This window comes from Sarcophilus harrisii, chromosome 2 (genome assembly GCF_902635505.1).
Source record: "Sarcophilus harrisii chromosome 2, mSarHar1.11, whole genome shotgun sequence".
Taxonomy (NCBI): Eukaryota; Metazoa; Chordata; class Mammalia; order Dasyuromorphia; family Dasyuridae; genus Sarcophilus; species Sarcophilus harrisii.
Genome location: NC_045427.1, coordinates 217072690 through 217094677, shown reverse-complemented (window position 1 = coordinate 217094677; position 21988 = coordinate 217072690). Strand labels below are relative to the sequence as shown.

Sequence of the window (21988 nt, the reverse complement as noted above, 5' to 3'; positions counted from 1 at the left end):
TGACATATGCCATGCTTTTTTAAATAGATTCCAAACATTTTTTAATTTTAATTTTACCATTTTTGACTGATTGTCTAGTTGTAGTTATAAACTATCTTAGAAGTCTGTATTGAGGTTCCTGTAATTTCTTGAAGTAATGTTGCACTAAAGAGATGCTTTTTTAATTTCATTACTTTAAGGTCATTATTTCTTCAGTGTCATTATTTCCTCTAGATAACAACTAACAAGTTGTGTTAATAGCAGAAAAAAATATTGATCACCAGGGCTAAAAAAAAAAAAAAAAAAAAAAAAAAATACTTCTAGCATTGTATTCTTCAGAACTTAGGTTTGTCTAAGATCACATATGTTTAAGTAAGCATCAGAAATGGAATTTGGAACCAGATTCTCCAACTACAGAGCCAAGGGTCTTTTTACTTTACCATGCTGAGCTTTAGTAGTGTTCTGAATTACTTTTTTACTTCATCTCTTTGACTAAAAGGGATAATTTTGTTATGTTAGGAACCAAATTGGAAGCTCTCATTGACTTAAAATGAAATAGGGTAAATGACAGATCTGGGGAAAGACTCCTGAGGAATTGTTCTATGTGCCCGTTTGCCTTTTGTTGAGAAATGTCTCAACATATAGAAAGACTAATTAAAATACCCTTTAAAATTTTTTTAATTTGTAGAACCCTGGGCAAATGGAACGGGTTTGGCAATGGAAAAAAGAGATTTTACAGTCTTACTCAGGTGAAAGAGAATGCATCAACATTTTGGATTCCTTTTTCTCTAATTAAAGATCTATTTAATTTTTTATACACACACACACACACACACACACACACTTAAACAATTTTGATGAGCAACATCATAGTCCTAATTAATATACTCTTTCAACATTTGATGTTTTACATAGTGGAAATTTGAACTTAATTATGATATTCAAAACTCACTTTAATATTTCTGACTTAAATTTTATTGATGATAAAAGTAAATTTGTATAAATATTTCTGATTATTTTGGAGAGTTTTTTTGTTTCTTTGCACAGTGTTCATTGATGTTATCTACTAGAAAATGTCATTTAGCTTTATTCCCATTTAATTGTATTAGTAGATAATGTTTATGATAATCATAATATTACTTTTATTTTACAGCCTCCTTTGAATGCCCAGATGTTGGCACAGCGACAGCGAGAATTGTACAGTCAACAACACCGGCAAAGGCAGCTAATACAACAGCAGAGAGCTCTATTAATGAGACAACAAAGTTTTGGGAACAACCTCCCTCCTTCATCTGGACTCCCAGTTCAAATGGGAACTACTCGTCTTCCTCAGGGTGCTCCACAGCAATTCCCTTACCCTTCTAGTTATGGTACAAATCCAGGAACTCCTCCAGCCTCCACCAGTCCATTTTCACAACTGACATCAAATCCTGAGGCATCCTTGGCCAGCCGCAACAATATGGTCAACAGAGGTATGACAGGGAATGTTGGAGGACAGTTTGGTACTGGAATCAATCCTCAGATGCAGCAGAGTGTCTTCCAGTATCCAGGATCAGGTATGAAGCCAATACATTAATATTAGTTTTAAAAGCAGAGATTGTTAAAATTATGTCTAAGAGAAAACAGATTGTAGTCAAAGTTGTTTTAAAATCAATGTATAACCAAGCATAATTTATGATATATCACAAAGGATTGCAAAAAGTTTTTAACTAGTAAAAATAACAATAATAATAATTGTGGGCATATGGTTTGGGTCTTGGTGGGGGGGAAGGTTTAGCCAGTAGTCAAATTGAATTTATATTTAGGAAAATAAATTCTTAAAAGCTTAAATATATATCATTATCTCATTTTATTTTAATTTTCTGTTTTCATTTAGGGGACTTATAGAACTATCTCATTATTACTCATGTACCTGTTAGGAGTTAATCTTAGGAAAAGGTTAGAAAGCAAATTACAGTGCTTGTAGCAAATCTTAGAGCATTTCAAACTGGTGCAGTCTGTAAGAGCTTCAAAAGTTATTTGTTGGTAGAAGTAACAGATTGATTTATAATTCCTATATCCTGTCTCCACAAGATTGGTCCTGCTTTTCTCTTTGTTTAATCTATTTTCACATTAACTCTTCTTACTATTTCTAAACAGAATATAAAATTTTACTCTCCCCTTCTCAATTTTGTGAAAATCTTTTTCTAACTTATTATGGTGGGAGTCTTGTAAAAAGAGAAAATTTGGTGCCCTTTGACCTAGAATAGAGGTTTTTATTTAAATCTAGGGCTTATCAACTTGGACTTTTAATATTTTGATAAGTGTCTTTCAATCTAATTCTTTTCCTTTGTTAATTTTATGTATTTTATTTTGCCATTTACAAACATTCTGAGAAAGAGATGCATAGATTTCACTAGACTGCCAAATTTTTTCTGTTGTTAGAGATATCTTTAACATTAAATTATATATTTGTGAGTGAGTGTGTGTGTGTGCATGTATTTATTATGTTATATTATATTATATTATATTATATTATATTATATTATATTATATTATATTATATTCTTATTTCCATTTCTTTTCACATAGTTACTTTACTATCACTTAACTAATTTGAATGTGTAAGATAATTTCTCTGTTGAGTGGTTGTTTCATCCTGATCCTCTATGTCTATAATTCCAGTAGCTGCTACCATGTAGCAGTGATACACGGACAGCTTAGGTCTTTTATATTATTATTATTATTAGGTCACTTATACAAAGTGATATATAGTCTTATAGCTTATAGTTGGCTTATTGTGATTATAGATAAGTAATAGAAGTATAGTAATAGTAATAAGAAGAGAAAAAACCATATACATCTTTATTTTATTGTTTTTTGTATTTTTCCCTAAAATACAACTATTAAAACAAGAAGACAAGAACAGAAACTGAACTAAATTGTAGTTAAACCACTGAGATCTGGTTTCCTTCTTTTAACACAACATTCCTGACCATCATTTCTAGTTCAGGTTGCACTTTCACTCACACTTTCTCCTTGTTCTTCCCATTGCCTCTTCTAGATTCTTCCTTTGTCACTATCACTCCAGTAATTTTCCCTTATTTGATGTTTATTCAATTCCTATTTATCACCTAGTAGCTGTTATTTACAAACCACTCCTAGGACAGTCTTCTTCCTTCTTCAGTGAATTCAATATTTGCTCAAGATCATTCCTCCCCAACTCTTTTCCTCATTAATTAGGGCACTTCAATAAATATATTGATACTCCTTCAATCACTCTAACTTCGCAGCTTATTAATTTATTTTATTTCCCATGAGTTATTCCTCTGCTTTACAGCAACTATATACAGATGCTCATAGAATGTCACCATCCTTGTATTCCATTTCCACATTCATGATTTATCTGATCATAATCCTTTATCATTCCCTCTTTTCCTATGCATTACAACCCTTAATTCTATTCTTTATCTTCACCATTCTAATCCCTCACTCCCTAGTTCTTTTCCAAGCTATCTACACTGACATACTCTCCTTCCTTCCCCACCTTGATCTCTTAGTGAACCAGTTCAACTCTTACTCTGTCTTCTACACTTGAGTCCCCTGCCCCCTTATATCTATGACATTTGCAAGCCCTAAAAGTATATACTCCCACAATCTGCTTCATTTACCTATTCAGATGTTGTCAAATAGAGTTAAGGAAAATAATCATACTTTGTATATAGTATGTGTTTAATAAATAGTAAATAAATGAAAGAATAAATGTGTCTGCTTAATTGGATAGAATTGTACTTTGTAAGAAGTAAGCACTCTAAATTTTTTTAAAGTCATGTTAAATTTTCTGTTTTTAATGGGACATTGCCTCAAAAAGTTTGTCTATACCTACCCTCGTTAATTTAGGCAATTTGTGAAGTATGTACAGTGAAATATCAAATACAGTTCCTGCTCTTGGGAATCTGATGAAGTTCCAGATGAATTGATTGTCAGTATAGAATCTCCTGGCAGATGGCACTTGTGTGTGTGTGTGTGTGTGTGTGTGTGTGTGTGTATGTGTGTACACGAACATATATGCACACATATCCATATGCATATGCAAATATTTGTGGATTATTTTGATGATATATGAAAGTATCACCAACTACTATGCTTGTAGATGGGAAAGATTTTGAATGTTTGGGGCTTCTTTGATTAATCCTTTGATTCTAAAGGTGATTAATATGAATTATTCTCATACACAGATATTCCCTTTTCTGAGTCTTCTATCCAAAAGACTGCTACACAAAGAAAGACTAAACTTGATTTTATCTCTTTTTATTGGCAATCATAATATTTTAATGATATGTATACTTTTCTTCTCTACTATAGTAAACCAGGGCTTCGTAAACTTTTTTCACTCATGACTACTTTATGCCCAAGAAATTTTTACATGATTCCAGATATATAGGCATATAAAATAGGTGACATTTGCTGATAATTTTATAATCATTACATATAGTTTGTGACCTCACATATGGGGTTGCAACGCACAGTTTAAGAAGCTTTGCTTTAAACACTTTGAGATCAGGGGCTTTTTTATTTTTGTGTTGTCCATATGTCTAGTGTCTATGTAGCAAGAGATTAGTAAATATTTTTTATTATCAGCTTAAAACATTGTTTGCCTTCAAAAGTATTTCATGGGGGGGTGTTTGGGGGAGACTCAGCTAGGTGGTGCAGTAGATAGACCACCAGCCCTGAAGTCAGAAGGACTCGTGTTCAAATTTGAACTCAGACATTTAACACTTCCTAGTTGTGTGACCCTAGGCAAGTCACTTAATGCCAATTGCCTCGGGGGGGGGGGGGGGATTATCTCACTTTTTTTTAAAATAACAAATTAAGGAATAGACTACTTTTTTTTTTCTTCAATAGCATTTTATTTTTCCAAATACATGTATAGATAGTTCTCAGTATTCATTTTTGTAAGACTTTTTTCCCCTTCCTTATCTCATCCCCCCTTTCCAAGACAGCAAACAATCAGGTATAAGGTAAACACGTTCAGTCTTTTAAAATGGTTCCATATTTGTCATATCACCTAAGAAAAATCAGACCGAAGCAGGGAAAATACAAGAAACAAACAAAAAATAGAAAATACTATGCTTCCATCCACATTCAGTCTTCATAATTTTCTCTCTGGATAGAGATCAAATCTATTAGGATTGCCTTGAACCATCACATTGTTGAAAAGAGCCAAGTCCATCAAAATTGATCATCACCTAATCTTGTTACTTTGTTCAATGTTCTCTTGGTTCTGCTCCCATCACTCAGCATCATTTCAAGATTGTAAAAAAATACTTTCAAAAAAAATAGAGAAATATGTCAGAATTCTATCAGAATTCCACAGAGAAGTGCCTTGCCAAGCTGTTTATGAGTCAACATGAACAGAATCAATTGGTTGAGATTAATTTTCTTAGTTGAATTTGAAGTTAAAAAACATAAACCTTAAAGATTATCAAGACAAACCTTCTCATTTCAGAGATGAGGAACCAGAGGGCTAAAAGTTTTGGTGTCACTCCCCTATACTCCACTTACCTAAGTTGGTTGTCTCATATAATTTATTTTACTTTGTTCTATTTTTTCCCTGTGTTCATTTATATGATCAGTGATCATCCTAACTTTTAGATCTCTTCCTATGTGACTTTTTTATTTTGGCATTTGCCTCCTTTTTCACCTTGCCTCCGGAAATTTTACTTCAGTTATTAAGATAGCTGTTCCTTTGAATTTTCCATGTATATTCTTTACATGAGCCTAATACTTATCTTCATCTTTTTTCTAAAGTTTTCCAGCTGTGAGTTCTTTGTGTTCAATGGAGTTGTTCCTTCGAGTGTTTTGTTAATCTGTAATGTACATGGACCAGTCACTCAAGTCCTACACTCCATTCAGTCTCCTATCAGAAGAGGTGACCAAGTTCAGCATATTATTTAATTGCTTTGACACTGTGCTGGTGCTTTACTAGTCTTCTTTGTTGCATGGGCCCTTACCCCATTCCAGTGATTTTTGCCAAAACCCACCATATTTCCAAACTTACCCATATTTCTTAACTTCATAATCCCAGAATCATCTTTGATTTCTTACATTCCCTTTCCACCAAAATCTAATTGCCAAGTCTTGTCAATTCTTAAGTAGCTCTCATGTCCCTCTCCTTTATCTCCATTCACACAACCATCACACATTAGGCCCCAAAAGGAGAGGTTATTTGCCTATTCTCACAACCAGGTTCAGGCTCTTATCACCCTTATTTTGATTATTGCATTAACTTCCCTGATTCAAATTTCTCCTCTCTCCAGTCCACCCTCCACAGAATTGCTAGTAATATTTTAACTGAAAGTATTTTCCTTATTCAATAAATTTTAGTTTATTGGTTACTTCTAAGATTAAATACAAAATACTTTATTTGACATTTAAAGATCCAATTTTTCTTTTTCAGACTTTTTATACATTACTCCCCTCCATACAGCCAAATTGGCCTTTCTTTCTTCACAAATGACATTCCATTTCCTATATTCTTATTTTTCCACATGTTGTCGGATACCTGTTAACTTTTGCCTCTCAGAAATTTCTTTTAAACTTCAGATTAAGCGTTACCTATAAAAGGATTTAACTGATCTCTGCCCATAGCCATGAGTAAAACCAGAGATAAAACCAAATTTAGTCTTTCTTTGTGTAGCAATCTTTTGGATAGAAGATTCAGAAAAAGGAATATCTGTGCAACCTGAGTGATATTTTTAAAAGATTAAGTAGAACTACAGTCTAATATCATAATAGGCAACATTATATCTCATTTTCCAGGATTAGGCCAACAAGGTGAACCCAATTTTACTCCATCTCTCAGTCCTGGCAGTCCCATGATGTCACTGCAGATTCCTCCATCTCAAAGCCCTATGCTGCAGCAAGCTCAGCCCTCTTCAGGCTACCAATCACCAGACATGAAGACCTGGCAGCAAGGAGCAATTGGCAATAACAAGTAAGAATGATGATGTATAGTCTTCAGTTCTTATCTGCTTTAGAATTAAAGCCATGGGTGTGACTAAGGTAATCAAGGGATGATTAAGGAAAGACAAAAAAAGGAGGACAGCATCAGAAATTTAGACATGGTCCACATTTAGCAGACCGGAAGAGGGTGAGATTCCAATAAAGGAGATGAAGTGGGAAGGCAAGGGATGTGAAGAGAAGAACCAGGAGAATATGGTATCTTTAAAACCAAGTCAATAGGATTTATACAGCAGCAGGAAAGAAATCAGCAGTATCCAATGAATGTCTCAGAGAATTAAAAACATGAAGCTTAAACAAGTCTCCAGATTTAGAAAAGAAAAGATCATATGTGAGCAGTTTTAATAGAATGGTGAGAGTAAAAAGCCATATTATAAAGGATTAAGAAAAAAGAGTGTGATAATAATCAGTGAATTAGAGAAGGGGATGATAGGTAAATGAAGTAAAAGGATCAAGGGAAGGCTCTTTTAGATTTGAGATGATCTGAGCAAGTATATAGGCAACTAGGGAGGATACAATTGAGTAAGAGAGACTAAAGGTTCAATGATGTTAATTGACATATGTCCCTTAGGAACCAAAATATGATTTCTTAGAACCATTCTATGCCTTTGTACTGAATTCAGCCTTCCTATTTAAATTTTACAATGTTTCTTAATAAAAATATTAACAAAAATTAGCCAAAATAATATCTATATTTGATAAATTGGAATAATAGCTTTTTACTATTTGCCTAGAATTGCTATTAGTCATCTTGGGTTGTTTTTTTTCCTCCTCATGTTACACTTCACTGGGTGAAAATTTTTTTTTTTCAAATCCTTTTTTTTTTTTTAATTTTTATTTAATAGCCTTTTATTTACAGGTTATATGCATAGGTAACTTTACAGCATTAACAATTGCCAAACCTCTTGTTCCAATTTTTCACCTCTTACCCCCTCTCTCCTCCCCCAGATGGCAGGATGACCAGTTAGATGTTAAATATATTAAAATATAAATTAGATACACAATAAGTATACATGACCAAACCATTATTTTGCTGTACAAAAAGAATCAGACTCTGAAATATTGTACAATTAGCATGTGAAGGAAATCCAAAATGCAGGTGGGCATAAATATAGGGATTGGGAATTCAATGTAATGGTTTTTAGTCATCACCCAGAGTTCTTTCTCTGGGCGTAGCTGGTTCAGTTCATTACTGCTCCATTGGAGATGATTTGGTTGATCTCATTGCTGAGGATGGCCAGGTCCATCAGAACTGGTCATCATATAGTATTGTTGTTGAAGTATATAATGATCTCCTGGTCCTGCTCATTTCACTCAGCATCAGTTCGTGTAAGTCTCTCCAGGCCTTTCTGAAATCATCCTGTTGGTCATTTCTTACAGAACAATAATATTCCATAATATTCATATACACTGGGTAAAATTTTAAAGAAATGCCTGGTTTGTTTTGTTTTGTTTTTTCCCCTCACACTTCATGCTTGTTTTCAAGGAATTTTCTTTATGGCAAATCCAGTTCCTGTTAACTTTGTAGTTTATTTTTTTTTCTTTTGCTAAGGCAATTGGCGTTAAGTGATTTGCCTAGGGTCACAAAGCTAGGAAGTGTTAAGTGTCTGAGGCTAGATTTGAACTCAGGTCCTCCTGAGTTGGTGCTCTATCCACTCCGCTACCTTGCCTGCCCCCTTGTAGTTTATTCCTAAAGATTTTTTATTGGGATAGATTTATCTTTTAAGAATTGAAAGTAGCAAAAGCCATTCATTAATGCTTTCATTATACATTCATTAATACTTACTGTTGTTTTAACTTTATAAGCTAAAATAAAATCGAAGACTAAGTTTATTTTGTTAGCATTTTTCAAAGCTGTAGATTTTCAAAGGGCCGCTGCAAATATCTGGAACACTATAGTTTATATCTGGAACACTATGGAACTCCATTAAAGCCAGACCAATAAGATATTATTAGAGCAGGTGAATTTCTCTAAAACCAACTTATTTAAAAGTAGTTATATCATTTTGTCTAAAACCAATGTAACCACATTTCCTAAATGGATTTGCCTAAGGAGTTTGCTTAATGATCAAATGTCTTAATCCTTTGCACATTTTTTTGCATGATAGTGCATGATATTTTCCTAATTTGGGGTATTTTTTCAATACCTAAATTTTTTATTTTATAAAGTTAAAATTGAGTACTCAAGCAAAAATTAACTAAAAAGGAATTTTAGATTATTAAGGATATAAACATAAAGGCCTGAATTTATTAGGCAGGCATAAACAAAAGTTTAGGAAGGGAGGTAACCCCAAACCTTGTGACCAGTATTTTTAAGGTAAGAATTGATTAAGTTATTCTCAGCCTTGAGAATCAGTCTAATGGAAATCAGTCTTGTATCCAGATCCAATTATGTCAAAAGGTATATGTGTATGGCTTTAATGTATATTAAAGCCTTAATGTTGTAGCTTAGCTTAGAAATACCTAAAGTGTTTTTTATATACATATATACACATTTATAAAATATCTTAAAAGATCTGTGCTTTCTTTCATTGTATGGATACATGTATTATCCCTATCCATTATAAATCTTATGGATTATAAACCTTAGTAGATCATTTTAAAGGTTAATTTGACCAAATGTTAAACAATGCCCTCTGTGTTAAACATAGAGGTAAAGATAGACTTATTTACGTAATTGGATAGATAGGTAGACTTTGGGTGTTGGTTTTTAAGAGGAGATATGGAGACTATTGGTAGCCAAGCCACAGTATTTTTAGCGAATTGATTGAGACACCTAAAGAGTTAGTCATTTGCTAAAGCACAAATCATGTTCATATTCTCATCACTTCTTACCTGCATTATTGTACTAGCCTACTAATTCATCTGTTTGCCTCCATTCTTTACTATCTCCACTCCATCCTCCACAGCTGTCAGATCATTATTTTCTAAAGTATAACTCTGACCTCCTTATTTGTCATTTCAAGTCATTTGTAAACTCAAAATTCTTCATTGGATCCTTATTACCACTAAGATAAAATGCATAATCCCTGTCTTGTATTTAAAGCCCTCCACAATTTGATCCATATCTGAATTTATTGCTTTATTAGCTTTTTAAAAAATTTTATATAATTTCATGGCTTTTCCACCTTTTTGTTTGAATGTTGATTGGTCTCATGATTTTGAACTTTTGGGATTTTTTTTGACGGAAGGCAAAGGCTATGAAAAACTTGGGATTGAGTACTCAAGTCTTATTTTATGTCAGTGCCTTCATATACTTTCTGTTCCAACCAGATTAGGATGATAGTTTGTCTACCCTCCCCCCCCCTCCCCCCAATATATTCCTCTTCTAAGAATTCTAACTTCAGGTAAAGGATAGCTGGTGTGCCACCTCTCTCCCAAAATCTCTGTAATACTCAAGTATTCAAGCTTTTTTTTTTCTTATTGTCTTTACACATGTCTTCTTATTGCTTTACACATTGCATTTGCTTATGCTCTAGTGTTTTCATATACCAAGAGAATGTGCGGTCCTTGTGGAAAAGAATTATTATATCTTTGTTTTTACATATGTAATAATTTATTGGATTGAACTGAATTGAAGCTATTTTATTTGTACATACTGATTTTAGGTGAATTACTAAGGTTTTTAGAGTAATTTCAATTTAGCCAAAGTCCTATTGTAGGTAAGTTATTTGGTTCATTTTCTTAAATTTGATCTAAGTGTTGTTATCAAGGTACCCCAAAATTTCACTCTAATGTCATTATCATGGCACATATCATTAATGATTTATTTTGAGGTTCTCATTCTGATTATTAAACTCTTTAAAGAAATCCAAATTGAATGTGTATAATGTTCCAATATAATGGGAAATCTTACGTTAAAATGCGTTAGTTTTTCATATGCAAAGATTATAAAATTCTGTATTTGAAGTTCCATCTTTCAATTAAAAACTAGAATTGAGGTATATTATCCCCACTTTTAGGCCCAACATATGTAATCCAGACTGTTTTTGAGTTAACAGCATGTTCAGTCAGAACCAGCCTACACCTGCACAGCCAGGAGTATACAACAATATGAGCATCACCGTATCCATGGCAGGAGGAAACACAAATGTCCAGAATATGAACCCTCTGATGGGCCAGATGCAGATGAGTTCACTGCAGATGCCGGGAATGAATACAGTGTGTTCTGAGCAGGTTAGTACTACAATGTAAATTCTATTTCTTCTCTCTCTCTCTCTCTCTCTCTGTCACATTTGCATTCTTATCTCTTTGTTCTCAGAAATAATAGCACCCTACTTATGATTATTTTAAACTTTGTTTCTTGTTAATACTTCTTTTTAGTCACAACAGTAAATAGCTTCTGCAATTTTGCACTCTCAATGTTGATATTATAGCCTATACTTATTTACATTTTTATGAATATTTGATTTTTTCCCAATTACTTGTAAAAGCAATTATTAACAATGATTTTTGAAAAAAAATTTTCTCACTCTTTCCTTCTCTCATCTCCCTAAGACAGTAAGCAGTTTCATATAGGTAAAACATGTGTATTCATATAAAAAGATTTCTATATTACTCATGTTGTGGGGGGAAAAAACAGATACCTCTACCACCCCCTAAAACAAACAAACAAAAAAAAACCATCAAGTACATAGTAAAGAAAGTGGAAAAATATTATATTTCATTCTGCATTCAGACACCATTAGTTCTTCTCCAGAGATAGATAGCATTTTTCATCATGAGGCCTTTGGGATTGTTGGATCATTGTATTGCTGACCACAGCTAAGTCATTCACACAATCAATCATTGTATAATATTGCAGTTACTATGTATAATGTTCTCCTGTTTCTATTCAGTTTACTTTGCATCGGTTCATGTTAGGCAAGGTTTTTCTTTCTTTCTTTTTTAATTATAATAACTTTTTATTGACAGAAGGCAAGGTTTTTCTGAAAGCATCCCGTTCATCATTTCTTATAGCACAATAGTGTTTCATCAAAATTATATACCAAAATTGTCTAGCCATACCCAATTGATGGGCATCCCCTCAATTTCAGTTTTTTTTTTTTTTTTTTTGCCACCACATAAAAGAGTTGCTTTAAATAGCCCATGAGCCCTTTTCTTTTTTCTTTGATTTTTTGGGGATATAGACCTTTTAGTGGTTATTGGTAGGTCAAAAAGTATATGATTTTGTAGCCCTTGTTTTCCAGAATGGTCAGATATTTCACAATTCAGTCTCCTTTCCTGTCGTTTAGGTTAACTTGATAGGTGTGAGATTGTTTTAATTTGCATTCTCTAATCAATAGTGTTTTAGACCTATATTTGTATGCTTCAATTTATATACACTGAAGTCTCCTGTGAATTTACAGTTTAGTAATGAATTTGTGTACATAAAGTTTTTGTATCCTAAAGTTATTTAAATCTGATACATACTAATCTTACTTTAAACTCATTACTTTTTATCCTTAACATATTTTCTTCTTGATGATATTATAAGGGTGTTAAAAGTATTTGACATAATATATTTTCAGTGTTCTTGATATGTGATAACATTTTTCTTTAAATCTTCCTGGGGCAGTTAGGTGGCATAGTGGATAGAGCACCAGCCCTGAAGTCAGGAGGACCTGAGTTCAAATGTGGTCTCAGACACTTAACACTTCCTGTGTGATCCTGGGCAAGTCATTTAAATTGCCTCAGAAAAAAAAAAAAAAAAAAAAAAAAAAAAAAGTCTTCCTTAAGTACAAAATGCATTCATTTTACATTTATTTTGTATCTGAAGAAGGGCAGCATGTTAAAATAGATAAGAGGTACAGCCTTGAATCATGAAGACCTGATTTTCAGTCTTGCTTCTGATGCATAAAATTGTATATTCTTGAGAAAAATTCTTAAATTCTCATTGTCCCAGACAGTTGAGATTGTAAGTATAGAAGAAGTATTTAATCTGTATCAATGGAAGAAGTTTCCTACATGGGAGTAATGTAAGAGAACAGTGACATGCATATCTCCAGATTTTAATACTTTAATAAAAGTATTAGTTTCAAAAATTTTAAAAAGCCTAATTTAAGAATATATTTGGACTGCTTTCAAAGTACTTCTCAGGCAGGGATTCTTAAACTAGAGTCTGTAAATTTGAAAATTTTTCTATTTTGATAACTGTATTTCAGCATAATTGGTTTTCTTTGTAATTCATGGATTTTTTGCATTTAACAACATTATTCCAAGTTTAGGCTTCACCAGATTTTCAGAGCAATTTAGACTCATCTCTAAGAAGTGGAGTGAAAGAAAATATTGCAGAAATGTCAATTAGAGCTTATTTGTATGATTTAGTTCTTCCAGTATCTACCAGTTAAGATAAGGATCTCACCTTTTGACTATTTAGAATTAATCTTTATAAACAATATAAAAATTATGCAATTCTTACTACTTTCTCCTTTTGTAATAATTGTCATCATTCTTTTTTTTTTTTTTGATTGAAAATTCCATGTTTATTCTGTTATGAAATCTAGAAGAACAAAAAATGTTTTATACAATCAGGTATATCTCCTGATTATATAATCAAGAAATAAAACCTATCTTAAAAAGGCAAATATTCTTTTTTTTTTTTTTTTTTAAATTTAATAGCCTTTTATTTACAGGATATATACATGGGTAACTTTACAGCATTAACAATTGCCAAACCTCTTGTTCCAATTTTTCACCTCTTACCCCCCCACCCCCTCCCCTAGATGGCAGGATGACCAGTAGATGTTAAATATATTAAAATATAAATTAGATACACAATAAGTATACCTGACCAAAACGTTATTTTGCTGCAGAAAAAGAATCAGACTCTGAAATATCGTACAATTAGCTTGTGAAGGAAATCAAAAATGCAGGTGTGCATAAATATAGGGATTGGGAATTCAATGTCCTCATCATTCTTAAGTATAAAGGGACTCAACAGAACTGAAGACTATTTTATATATATATTTTTGTTATAAATGGGTTACTTTGGTCCAAAATAATCAATTATTTAAAGTAAGGGTTTTTTCATGTGTCTTGGACACCTTTTCCTATCTGATGAAACCTATAGAATTCTCAGAATAAAGTATTTTTTAATAGAATCAAATGCTGAATTTCAGTTGGAGATTAGGAAAAATAAAGATGTCTTTTTTTCACTCCATCTTGTACATGCTCAAATCTGTGCATGAACTACATTCTCATGGACCCTGAGTTAAGTATTTTAGTCTAAGGGAGAGCTTTTTAAGGACATCCTTTGCCAGCCTGGTCTTTAGAAAAAAAGATATACATGGTTGTTAGGATCACCTCTCCTGAGTCGCAGAACCTCTTAGGAATTTTCCATTCCTGACACAGATTTGAAAACTCAGGGTCACCATCATACTTTAGAAAAGTTCTAGTATTAATACAATAGCTTCCCCATCAGCCTCTCTGCTTTTATTCTCTTCTGTCTTCAATCCTCATATCCCTCACAGGTATTGATTTAATTCATTTCTAAAATTAAAATGTGATTCACACTCCTCTACCCAACCCTCAGAAATCTTTTATGCCCCGTTGCCAGTGAGATAAAATACAAAATCTTTAGCCTGGCAGTCTTTCATAATCAGCAGACTACCTAATTTCACTCTAATTTCATATTATTCCATAAAGTCCATTCCAGTAAAACAGGCATGTTGATATTCTCTGAACCTGTTATTTAGTCCCTTACTTCTTCCTTGGCTTAGGTGGTCCTTCATGTCTAAAATACTCTGTCTTCTTAAACCCCGCTTCTAATTCCCAGTGTCCTTCAAAGCATGGCGCAGTTACCATACAAGCTACTACCTTCTGCCCATATCATCTCAGTTCCCAATATTCTGTGTCTCTTAATCTTCTTATGACTTGGTAGATATTTTTTGTATTTACTTTGTTGATATTGTATCCTCCTAGAATATATAGTTAGCACCTTGAAAACAGGGATTGTGGGGTTTTGTTTTGGGTTGCTTTTTTATTCCTATTACCTTGCACAATACCCTGCTACATACAAATAGGTGCTTAATAAATATTTGTTGAATTGACTATACCAATGCTAATTAATATCTGTGGCTCAGATATTTTGAGTGGAAAAGAATGCTGTATGTAATCTTTGACTTGGTTAACAAAGCTTGTGTCCAAAAGTCCAATAACCACTACCCAGCTGGTGGTAGTTTTCTCAAATTGCTGTATTAGTAATTTCAAACATATTTCCCAACTGATTACTCCTCTCATTAAAAACAAAACCAGCAACAATAACAACAACAACAACAGCAACAAAAAGGCACTTCAATATTTCCTAAATGCCTTCTAGATGAAATCACAACTTCAAGGTCTGGCATCTAAGACCTTCCACTCTCATGTTTCAGTTGATTATTCTAATTAGTCCTTTTCATTACTCTCCTGTGCAATCCCTTTGTAAACTGGCTGCTGAATAATCGTTGGACCTTCCAAGTTCTGTGACTTTCATTATGTCATTCTCTATTTCCTAGACTGACTTTTCCCATCTCTTCTGAATTTTTGGTTCTTACTATATATACTAATCCTTAACAATTAAACATGTGCTGCTTTGTGACTTCTCTTCCATCTATTTAACTTTTCAGTTGTTAATGCCTTATTTCCACAATTAGATTGCAAGCTACTTGAGTTGAAGAATCATGGGATATTTTCTGATGACCCTCCTAATGTCTACCACAGTACCTGAGGAGTGGTCAGATACTTAATTGATTGAGAATAACAAAAAGTAAGTGATCTCTGAAGTACTAGCTTTTCAAACTCATATACCTAGTCATATTACATATCACAGGAGGAAACATTTCTTTCAAAGTCCATAAAAGAGAGATGTCACCTAAAGGTTTGATAAGACCAGAGTTGGTATTGATAAGTTTTTCTCCACTTCACTGAATTGAAATTTTGGAGGCTAAATCCCAGGTTAAACACTAAATGAAATTTTTTAGATTACCACAATAATCTTACTAACTTGAAAAAAAATTGCTTTTCTTTCCTGAACTTTCTACCTCACACTTTCTACTCTTTTTCATTTCTTTTTTCTGCTTCCTTTACTTCTGTCCAAGAACATTTTGTGAAAGGATATGTTTGTAGTCTAATTAAATCAGCTTTAAAAGGTTTGGTGTAATTCTACAGTAATCTAATGGTCATTTAATAGATCCTGTTAGGAATCTGTGATCCCTTTATAAAAATTTATCTAAATTCTTATATCTTGGACCCTTTTGACAGTCTGGTGAAATTTATGAATGTTTTTTAAATGCATAAAATATATAGAATTATAAATGTGATCAATTATTGAAATACAGTTATCAAAATAGCAGTTGTCTCTAGGATTTAATAAATAATACTCAAGCCTAGCATTTGAAGCCTTCTGATACCATCACACTTTCTAACTCCCCCCCACCCCCACCCCCTCATTATTGCCTTTCCTGAACTCAGTATCTCAGTCTCATGGGACTTCTAGGTGTTTCCTGAACTTAACATCCCTTTTGTTGTTGTTGTTGTTTTAAGCTTTTCAGAAAAGGCATTTATTCAAATAATATTACAAGCCCAGTAGTTTAAAAAAATCTCCCTCCCCCAAGCCTGAAGTGTACTTTCCCACAAATACACATAGAATCCATGGACTCTACTGGATATATTTCAATATGCCAGCATTTCTTTTTTCTTTTTTTAAAAATTATAACTTTTTATTGACAGAATATATGCATGGGTAATTTTTTACATTATCCCTTGCACTGACTTCTGTTCCGAGTTTTCCCTTTCTTCCCTCCATCCCTTCCCCTAAATGGCAGGCAGTCTTATACAATAACATTCCATTTTTTGTTTCCATATTTTATTCCTAGAATATAGTTCCTTCTCATTTCTATCTTTAAAAATCCTTACCTTTTTTCAACTTTGCATATGTGTCATCTTCATGAAGCTTTCCCTTATTTTTCCTTCTTCAAATTATCTTTTATTTAAGTCTTGTGTATAATTTGCATCCAGATAAAATGTAAATTCCTTGCAGGCAGGGAGGGTCTATTTGGTTTTATTTCATTATCTCTAGTGCTCTGGTATATATTTGAGGCTTCATAAATTTTCATTAAATTGAATTGAATTGCAATGATGATCCAGAACAATAATGAACAATTTATGATGAAGAACTTTGTCCATCTCCAGAGAAAGAACTCATGGGATCTGAATGCAAAATGAAGCATACTTTTTCTTTATCTTGGTATTTTTTGTCTGTATTTTCTTTTACAATATGACTAATGATATGTTTTGTATGACTGAACATCCATAACCTAATATCAAATTTGTTGCCTTCTCAATGAGTAAGGGAAAGAATTTGCAGCACAAATTATTTTTTTTTAAAATATTAAAAATTGTTTTTAATGTAATTGGCAGGAAAATAAAATTTTAAATTGATGACTGTTCATCCATTTCTTCCCTCTTCCTCCACCACAACCGTAGCAGTGACAGCAGTTGAAGCATGAGACTCAGCCATATAAGGTTAACAACAACACAAGGCCTGTAATAAGTAATGGTCCCTCCAAGATCCCCTCATCACCACATAAGAATAAGAATGTAAATTTCAAAAACAAGGAGTCATGTTTATTTTAGTAGTGTATACTGGCATTTATGTATGGTATTACCAAGTTTTCCCTTTCTTCAAAATATTGATCCTTGTGACGGATTATCCTTATATTAAATGGTGTACTTGTAATTGTTTTTGAATTTGTTGTTAACAGATAAATGATCCAGCACTGAGACACACAGGCCTTTACTGCAATCAGCTTTCATCAGCTGACATTCTCAAAACAGAATCAGACGGCAGTGCCCAGGTCAGTAAGAAACTTTTAAACATAGATCCATCAGAAGTATTGATTGTGTGGGCTAGCTCAACATTTCTGAATTGGTCATTTTTGTAACCATGCATACTGTTAATGTTCATGTTTAGTAGAGGCACTTCTAGAAAATAGTGGTTTATTCACAAGATTGAACATCTTTTGTGCCTACTATGTGCAGGGGACTAGGCTAACACTGGAGAATACAAAGGGAAAGAGCCAACCCCTGCCCTCTGGGAGCTTGTAATCTAATTGGAGAGATAAAACACAAATTTATAAAAGATGAGAAGGCAATCTATAAGTACCAAATGAATGGTAGGGAGTGTTGAGAGGAGAAAGAATTCACTAAGTTGCTGGGGCAGACAGCAGAACCTTCATGGAAGGGGTGCAAACTGAACTGGACCAAAGGATCCCATGAGAGTTAGCTGGACAGATGCAACAGGCTGACCGTGAAAGCAATAAAGCAGGTATGTATAAGGCATGTTCTGGGGGGCAGTGAAACTATCTGGCTAGAACATGGGGTGTGGGATACACAGGGGTCCTGATTTGAGAAAGGAGAAAGTTTACATATTATAGGTTAACATATTTAGACTTTTAAGTCCTATGTGCACAAAAAACTGTTGAGTAAGGAAGTGAGAGTATATCATAAGTGTTTTCATTTAGTGGTAGTGATGAGCAGGATGTATTAAAATAAATATGGGGAGGTCAAGTCAAATGTGAGTCTGAATTCAGGTGGTAGGAGTGGGAATGGAAAATAAGACTAGAGGAATAAATACAAAAGGAAGGAAAATGACTATTCTGTCATCATTAGAATGTACTGTGTTTGCAAGATAGAGAAGCAGAGGCAAAACTGACTTGTCTTTCCCCTCCCCAGCCTATCTTTTACAAAATAGTATTCCTAAAACACAGGTCTGACCATAGCACTCTCCTGTTAAACAATTTTAATTGCTGTCCACTTCCTATAGGATAAAATACAAATTCTCTTATTTAGCATTTAAAGCTTTCTGGATTCATTTTGTACTGCTTTTCTATGCTCTATGCCCAGCACTTCATAAAGTATAGTCTGGGGACCATGAAAATCCCCAAGACCATGTCCGGGGCTCTGCAAAGTCAAAACCGGTTTCATAATAATAATAAAACATTTTAACTCCAATTCAGTCAGTATCAATAGATATAACTCACATAAAAGTTTTTAAAGGGTCTTCAGTGTTTTAAGAGTGAAAAGGGCTCTCGAGACCAAAAAGCTTGAGAAATACTGCTCTAGCCAAATCAGATGACGTAATGTTCCTCAATTTTATCCCACTTTTTCACCTCTATTCATTTTTACGTAACTTGTCCCATTTTTAGAACAATAGAAATAGCATTTCTCCATTCAATAACACCTCCTTCATTGATACCTTCTCCCAAATTCCAATTTTCTTGGCTCTTCCCTCTCATTCTGCTTGCTTTCTCCCATACATTACCACATGAATATAACAGATCTAATAATTGTCTCTGTATGGATCCTATCCCTTTTAGATTATAAACTTCTTGACAAGAATTTAGGTAGTTTTTTCATCAAAGGAACTGTCAGAGAATTGCTTGCTAAGTATTTGCTGATTTAAAGCAGAGATGGAGTTGATCTGGGGAAAGAGTATAGATTTCTAAAGAATGGACACCACACAAACAGCTGGTAAGAACAATTGAGAGGTGTTTTTGTTTTTATTTTCAGATGTATTACAAGGGAATAAAAATATATATGAAAAGAAAGCAAAGCTAGTCTTTGGAAGGTTGTATGGCTCTTACTTATTATAGTTCAGTTGATCCATCCAGCAGTGAAAGAGACAAATAAAATGAGCCTCATCCAAGGATAATTTCTTAATTTTTGAGTTAGCTTTTTGAGATAGATTTTGGAGCAAACTTCAGAGGGTAGTCTAGAGAAGACTGTCAGTCTAGAGAATTATGGGGTAGATTTCTTAGTGGCAGTCAGAAAATTTGAGGAGCACATGTTTGTTCGAGTTGAAAGCAAATTAGTTTTACTCAGTAAAGAAAATTTTCAAGGGCTTTACAAGCATAAATTGTTGATAAATGAATATGCAGATTGATATTAACAAACCAGTATTTCCCTCATGTGATATAATGCTATATTGGTCTAACAATAAAACCTCATATTTTAAAAGCATAAAGTCACAAGGAGCTTGAGCACAGGTTCTTGGCTTGACTAATTGCAGGAGTTTGTGTGGATGGACTTAATGAGCAATATGAATATTATCCCCATTATTTTAATTACTTTGGCTAAGTAGTATTAGATGGTTGACTAGTTTTATTCTCCAGAAAGAAAGTACTAGAACAATTTAACTAGAAATTTTTTTTTTTTTTAAAGCTGACATGAATGTTAGTAAAACTGACCTTTTCTATGCTGGGGATGGGAGGTTGGGATGAGAGGGAGAAGATGGTGGTATGGGGCAGGGGGGAAGGACGCAATTCAAATGTATTTCTTACCTGAAAAAGTGTCAAATGTAAAAAATATCATTTTCCTGTATTCCCACTTTATGAGGACACAGACAAAACAGTTCTCTTAGTTAACCTTAGTATTGCTGGTCTTTTGATGTCTGACTATGGTGGTTTCCCCTTGAAAGTGTGTCAGTGTGGACATTTGCCTTTTGTCCATTCATTGACACAGTAGAATAACTCAGAGATATCTGGTAGATTTATAAGTGTACTTTTAAGGTATTTGTCCAAATCAAAAAAATCATTTGATCTCCATTCTGTGAAACTGGGCTTTCCCTATTACATTAGTATTACCACTGATGCTCATTTGCTGTAATGATGGCAACCCAGTAGGCAGCTTGGCCATTCCAATTTTGGTTTTATTTTAAAGTGTGAACTTTCTAGAACCCTGAGCAAAATGAGTGCAGCAATTTTCTTTTTATAGGACAAGAAGACAGAAGAGTTCTTCTCTGTGGTGACTACAGACTAGAGGAATGCTCTAGTGAGTTCCCACTTCAAGTAGTACGCACTCATGAGCCGGGGGGGCCGAGCCTTCTGTCTCAACACAGCTTTTGTTTGTATTCCAGCAGGTGCAGCAGGTTCAGGTGTTCGCCGATGTCCAGTGTACAGTGAATCTGGTAGGCGGGGACCCTTACCTGAACCAACCTGGGCCCCTGGGATCTCAAAAACCCACATCAGGTCCGCAGAACCCCCAGGCCCAGCAGAAGAGCCTCCTTCAGCAGCTACTGACTGAATAACCACTTTTAAAGGAATGTGAAATTTAAATAATAGACATACAGAGATATACAAATATATTATATATTTTTCTGAGATTTTTGATATCTCAATCTGCAGCCATTCTTCAGGTCGTAGTATTTGGAGCAAAAAAAGGGGTTTGCTTTTTGCTGAGGGTCGGGGAGGTGTTTTTTTGCTTTGTAAAGGCCTTGGATATTGAGAGAGCGACTCGGCAGGACAGTTGGACAATCGATTTCTTGAGCCAAATTAATTGTTCTTATTTTTATAATCGGTCATTGGCTTCTTAGCTGAATGAAGGCTTTTGGAGGAGAATCAAGATGAAAAGTTCCAAGGGGAGAAAGAAACTCCATTTCACCTGGATTTGACTCTGACCCTATCATGGAAGAAGGGTTTGGCAGCCCTGTGCCCTTCAGCAAAAAAAAAAAAAAAAAAAAAAAAAAAAAAAACTAAAAAAAACTAAAAAAACAACAACTATAAAAGGCTGTCCTCTTTCTGTAAAGCCTATCCCACTCCCAGGCAGCTTGTGTGTACAATCAGCTTCTTCTAGCAATTCTATGTCTGTTGGCTTCAAGAAAGTATTTTGCACCTCCTCCTCCCCATTCCGTTTTTTTTTTGTTGTTGTTGTTTTTTTTAAAGATGGTTTAAATCAAGATGCCTCCAATGTTAGAGGCTGAAATATGTACATTTGCAAGGGATTTTAAAAAAAAGTACAGTTTGGGGGAAAATGCAATAATTTTTTTGGAAGGGTTGGGGAAGGACAAAGAGCAAGGTCTTTTGAGTTATTGTAGATACAATTTTCTGATTAAATGTGGGAAAAAAAGGCAGTCTGTTCTTTCTGCTTTTATTGTGTTAACAGCTAAGGTAGCTAAAGTTATTTAAAAATAAAAGTAAATTCTATGATCTAAGCAGCTTATTCTGCCCTTTAAATATCCCTGTAAATATTTGATTTCTTGTAGAAATTT

General features: G+C 33.7%; 1 protein-coding gene across 7 annotated transcripts in view; it reads left to right on the top strand.

Moving 5' to 3' along the window:
• NCOA1 (nuclear receptor coactivator 1) overlaps positions 1-21942 on the top strand; it is a 168142-nt gene extending 146200 nt beyond the window's left edge. For 2 of the 7 annotated variants that reach the window (XM_012539824.3, XM_031951446.1), the window contains 5 exons: positions 1133-1535; positions 6781-6955; positions 10983-11157; positions 17706-17798; positions 20858-21942. In XM_012539824.3, coding sequence (XP_012395278.1) covers positions 1133-1535; positions 6781-6955; positions 10983-11157; positions 17706-17798; positions 20858-21028 — 1017 coding nt within the window. In that variant the 3' untranslated portion in view covers positions 21029-21942. Of the gene's footprint in view, positions 1-1132; positions 1536-6780; positions 6956-10982; positions 11158-17705; positions 17799-20715; positions 20773-20857 lie in introns of all 7 variants that reach the window. The other 5 variants (XM_012539821.3, XM_012539822.3, XM_031951448.1 and 2 more) reach the window with 4 other exon arrangements.
• The last annotated feature ends 46 nt before the right edge of the window (positions 21943-21988 follow it).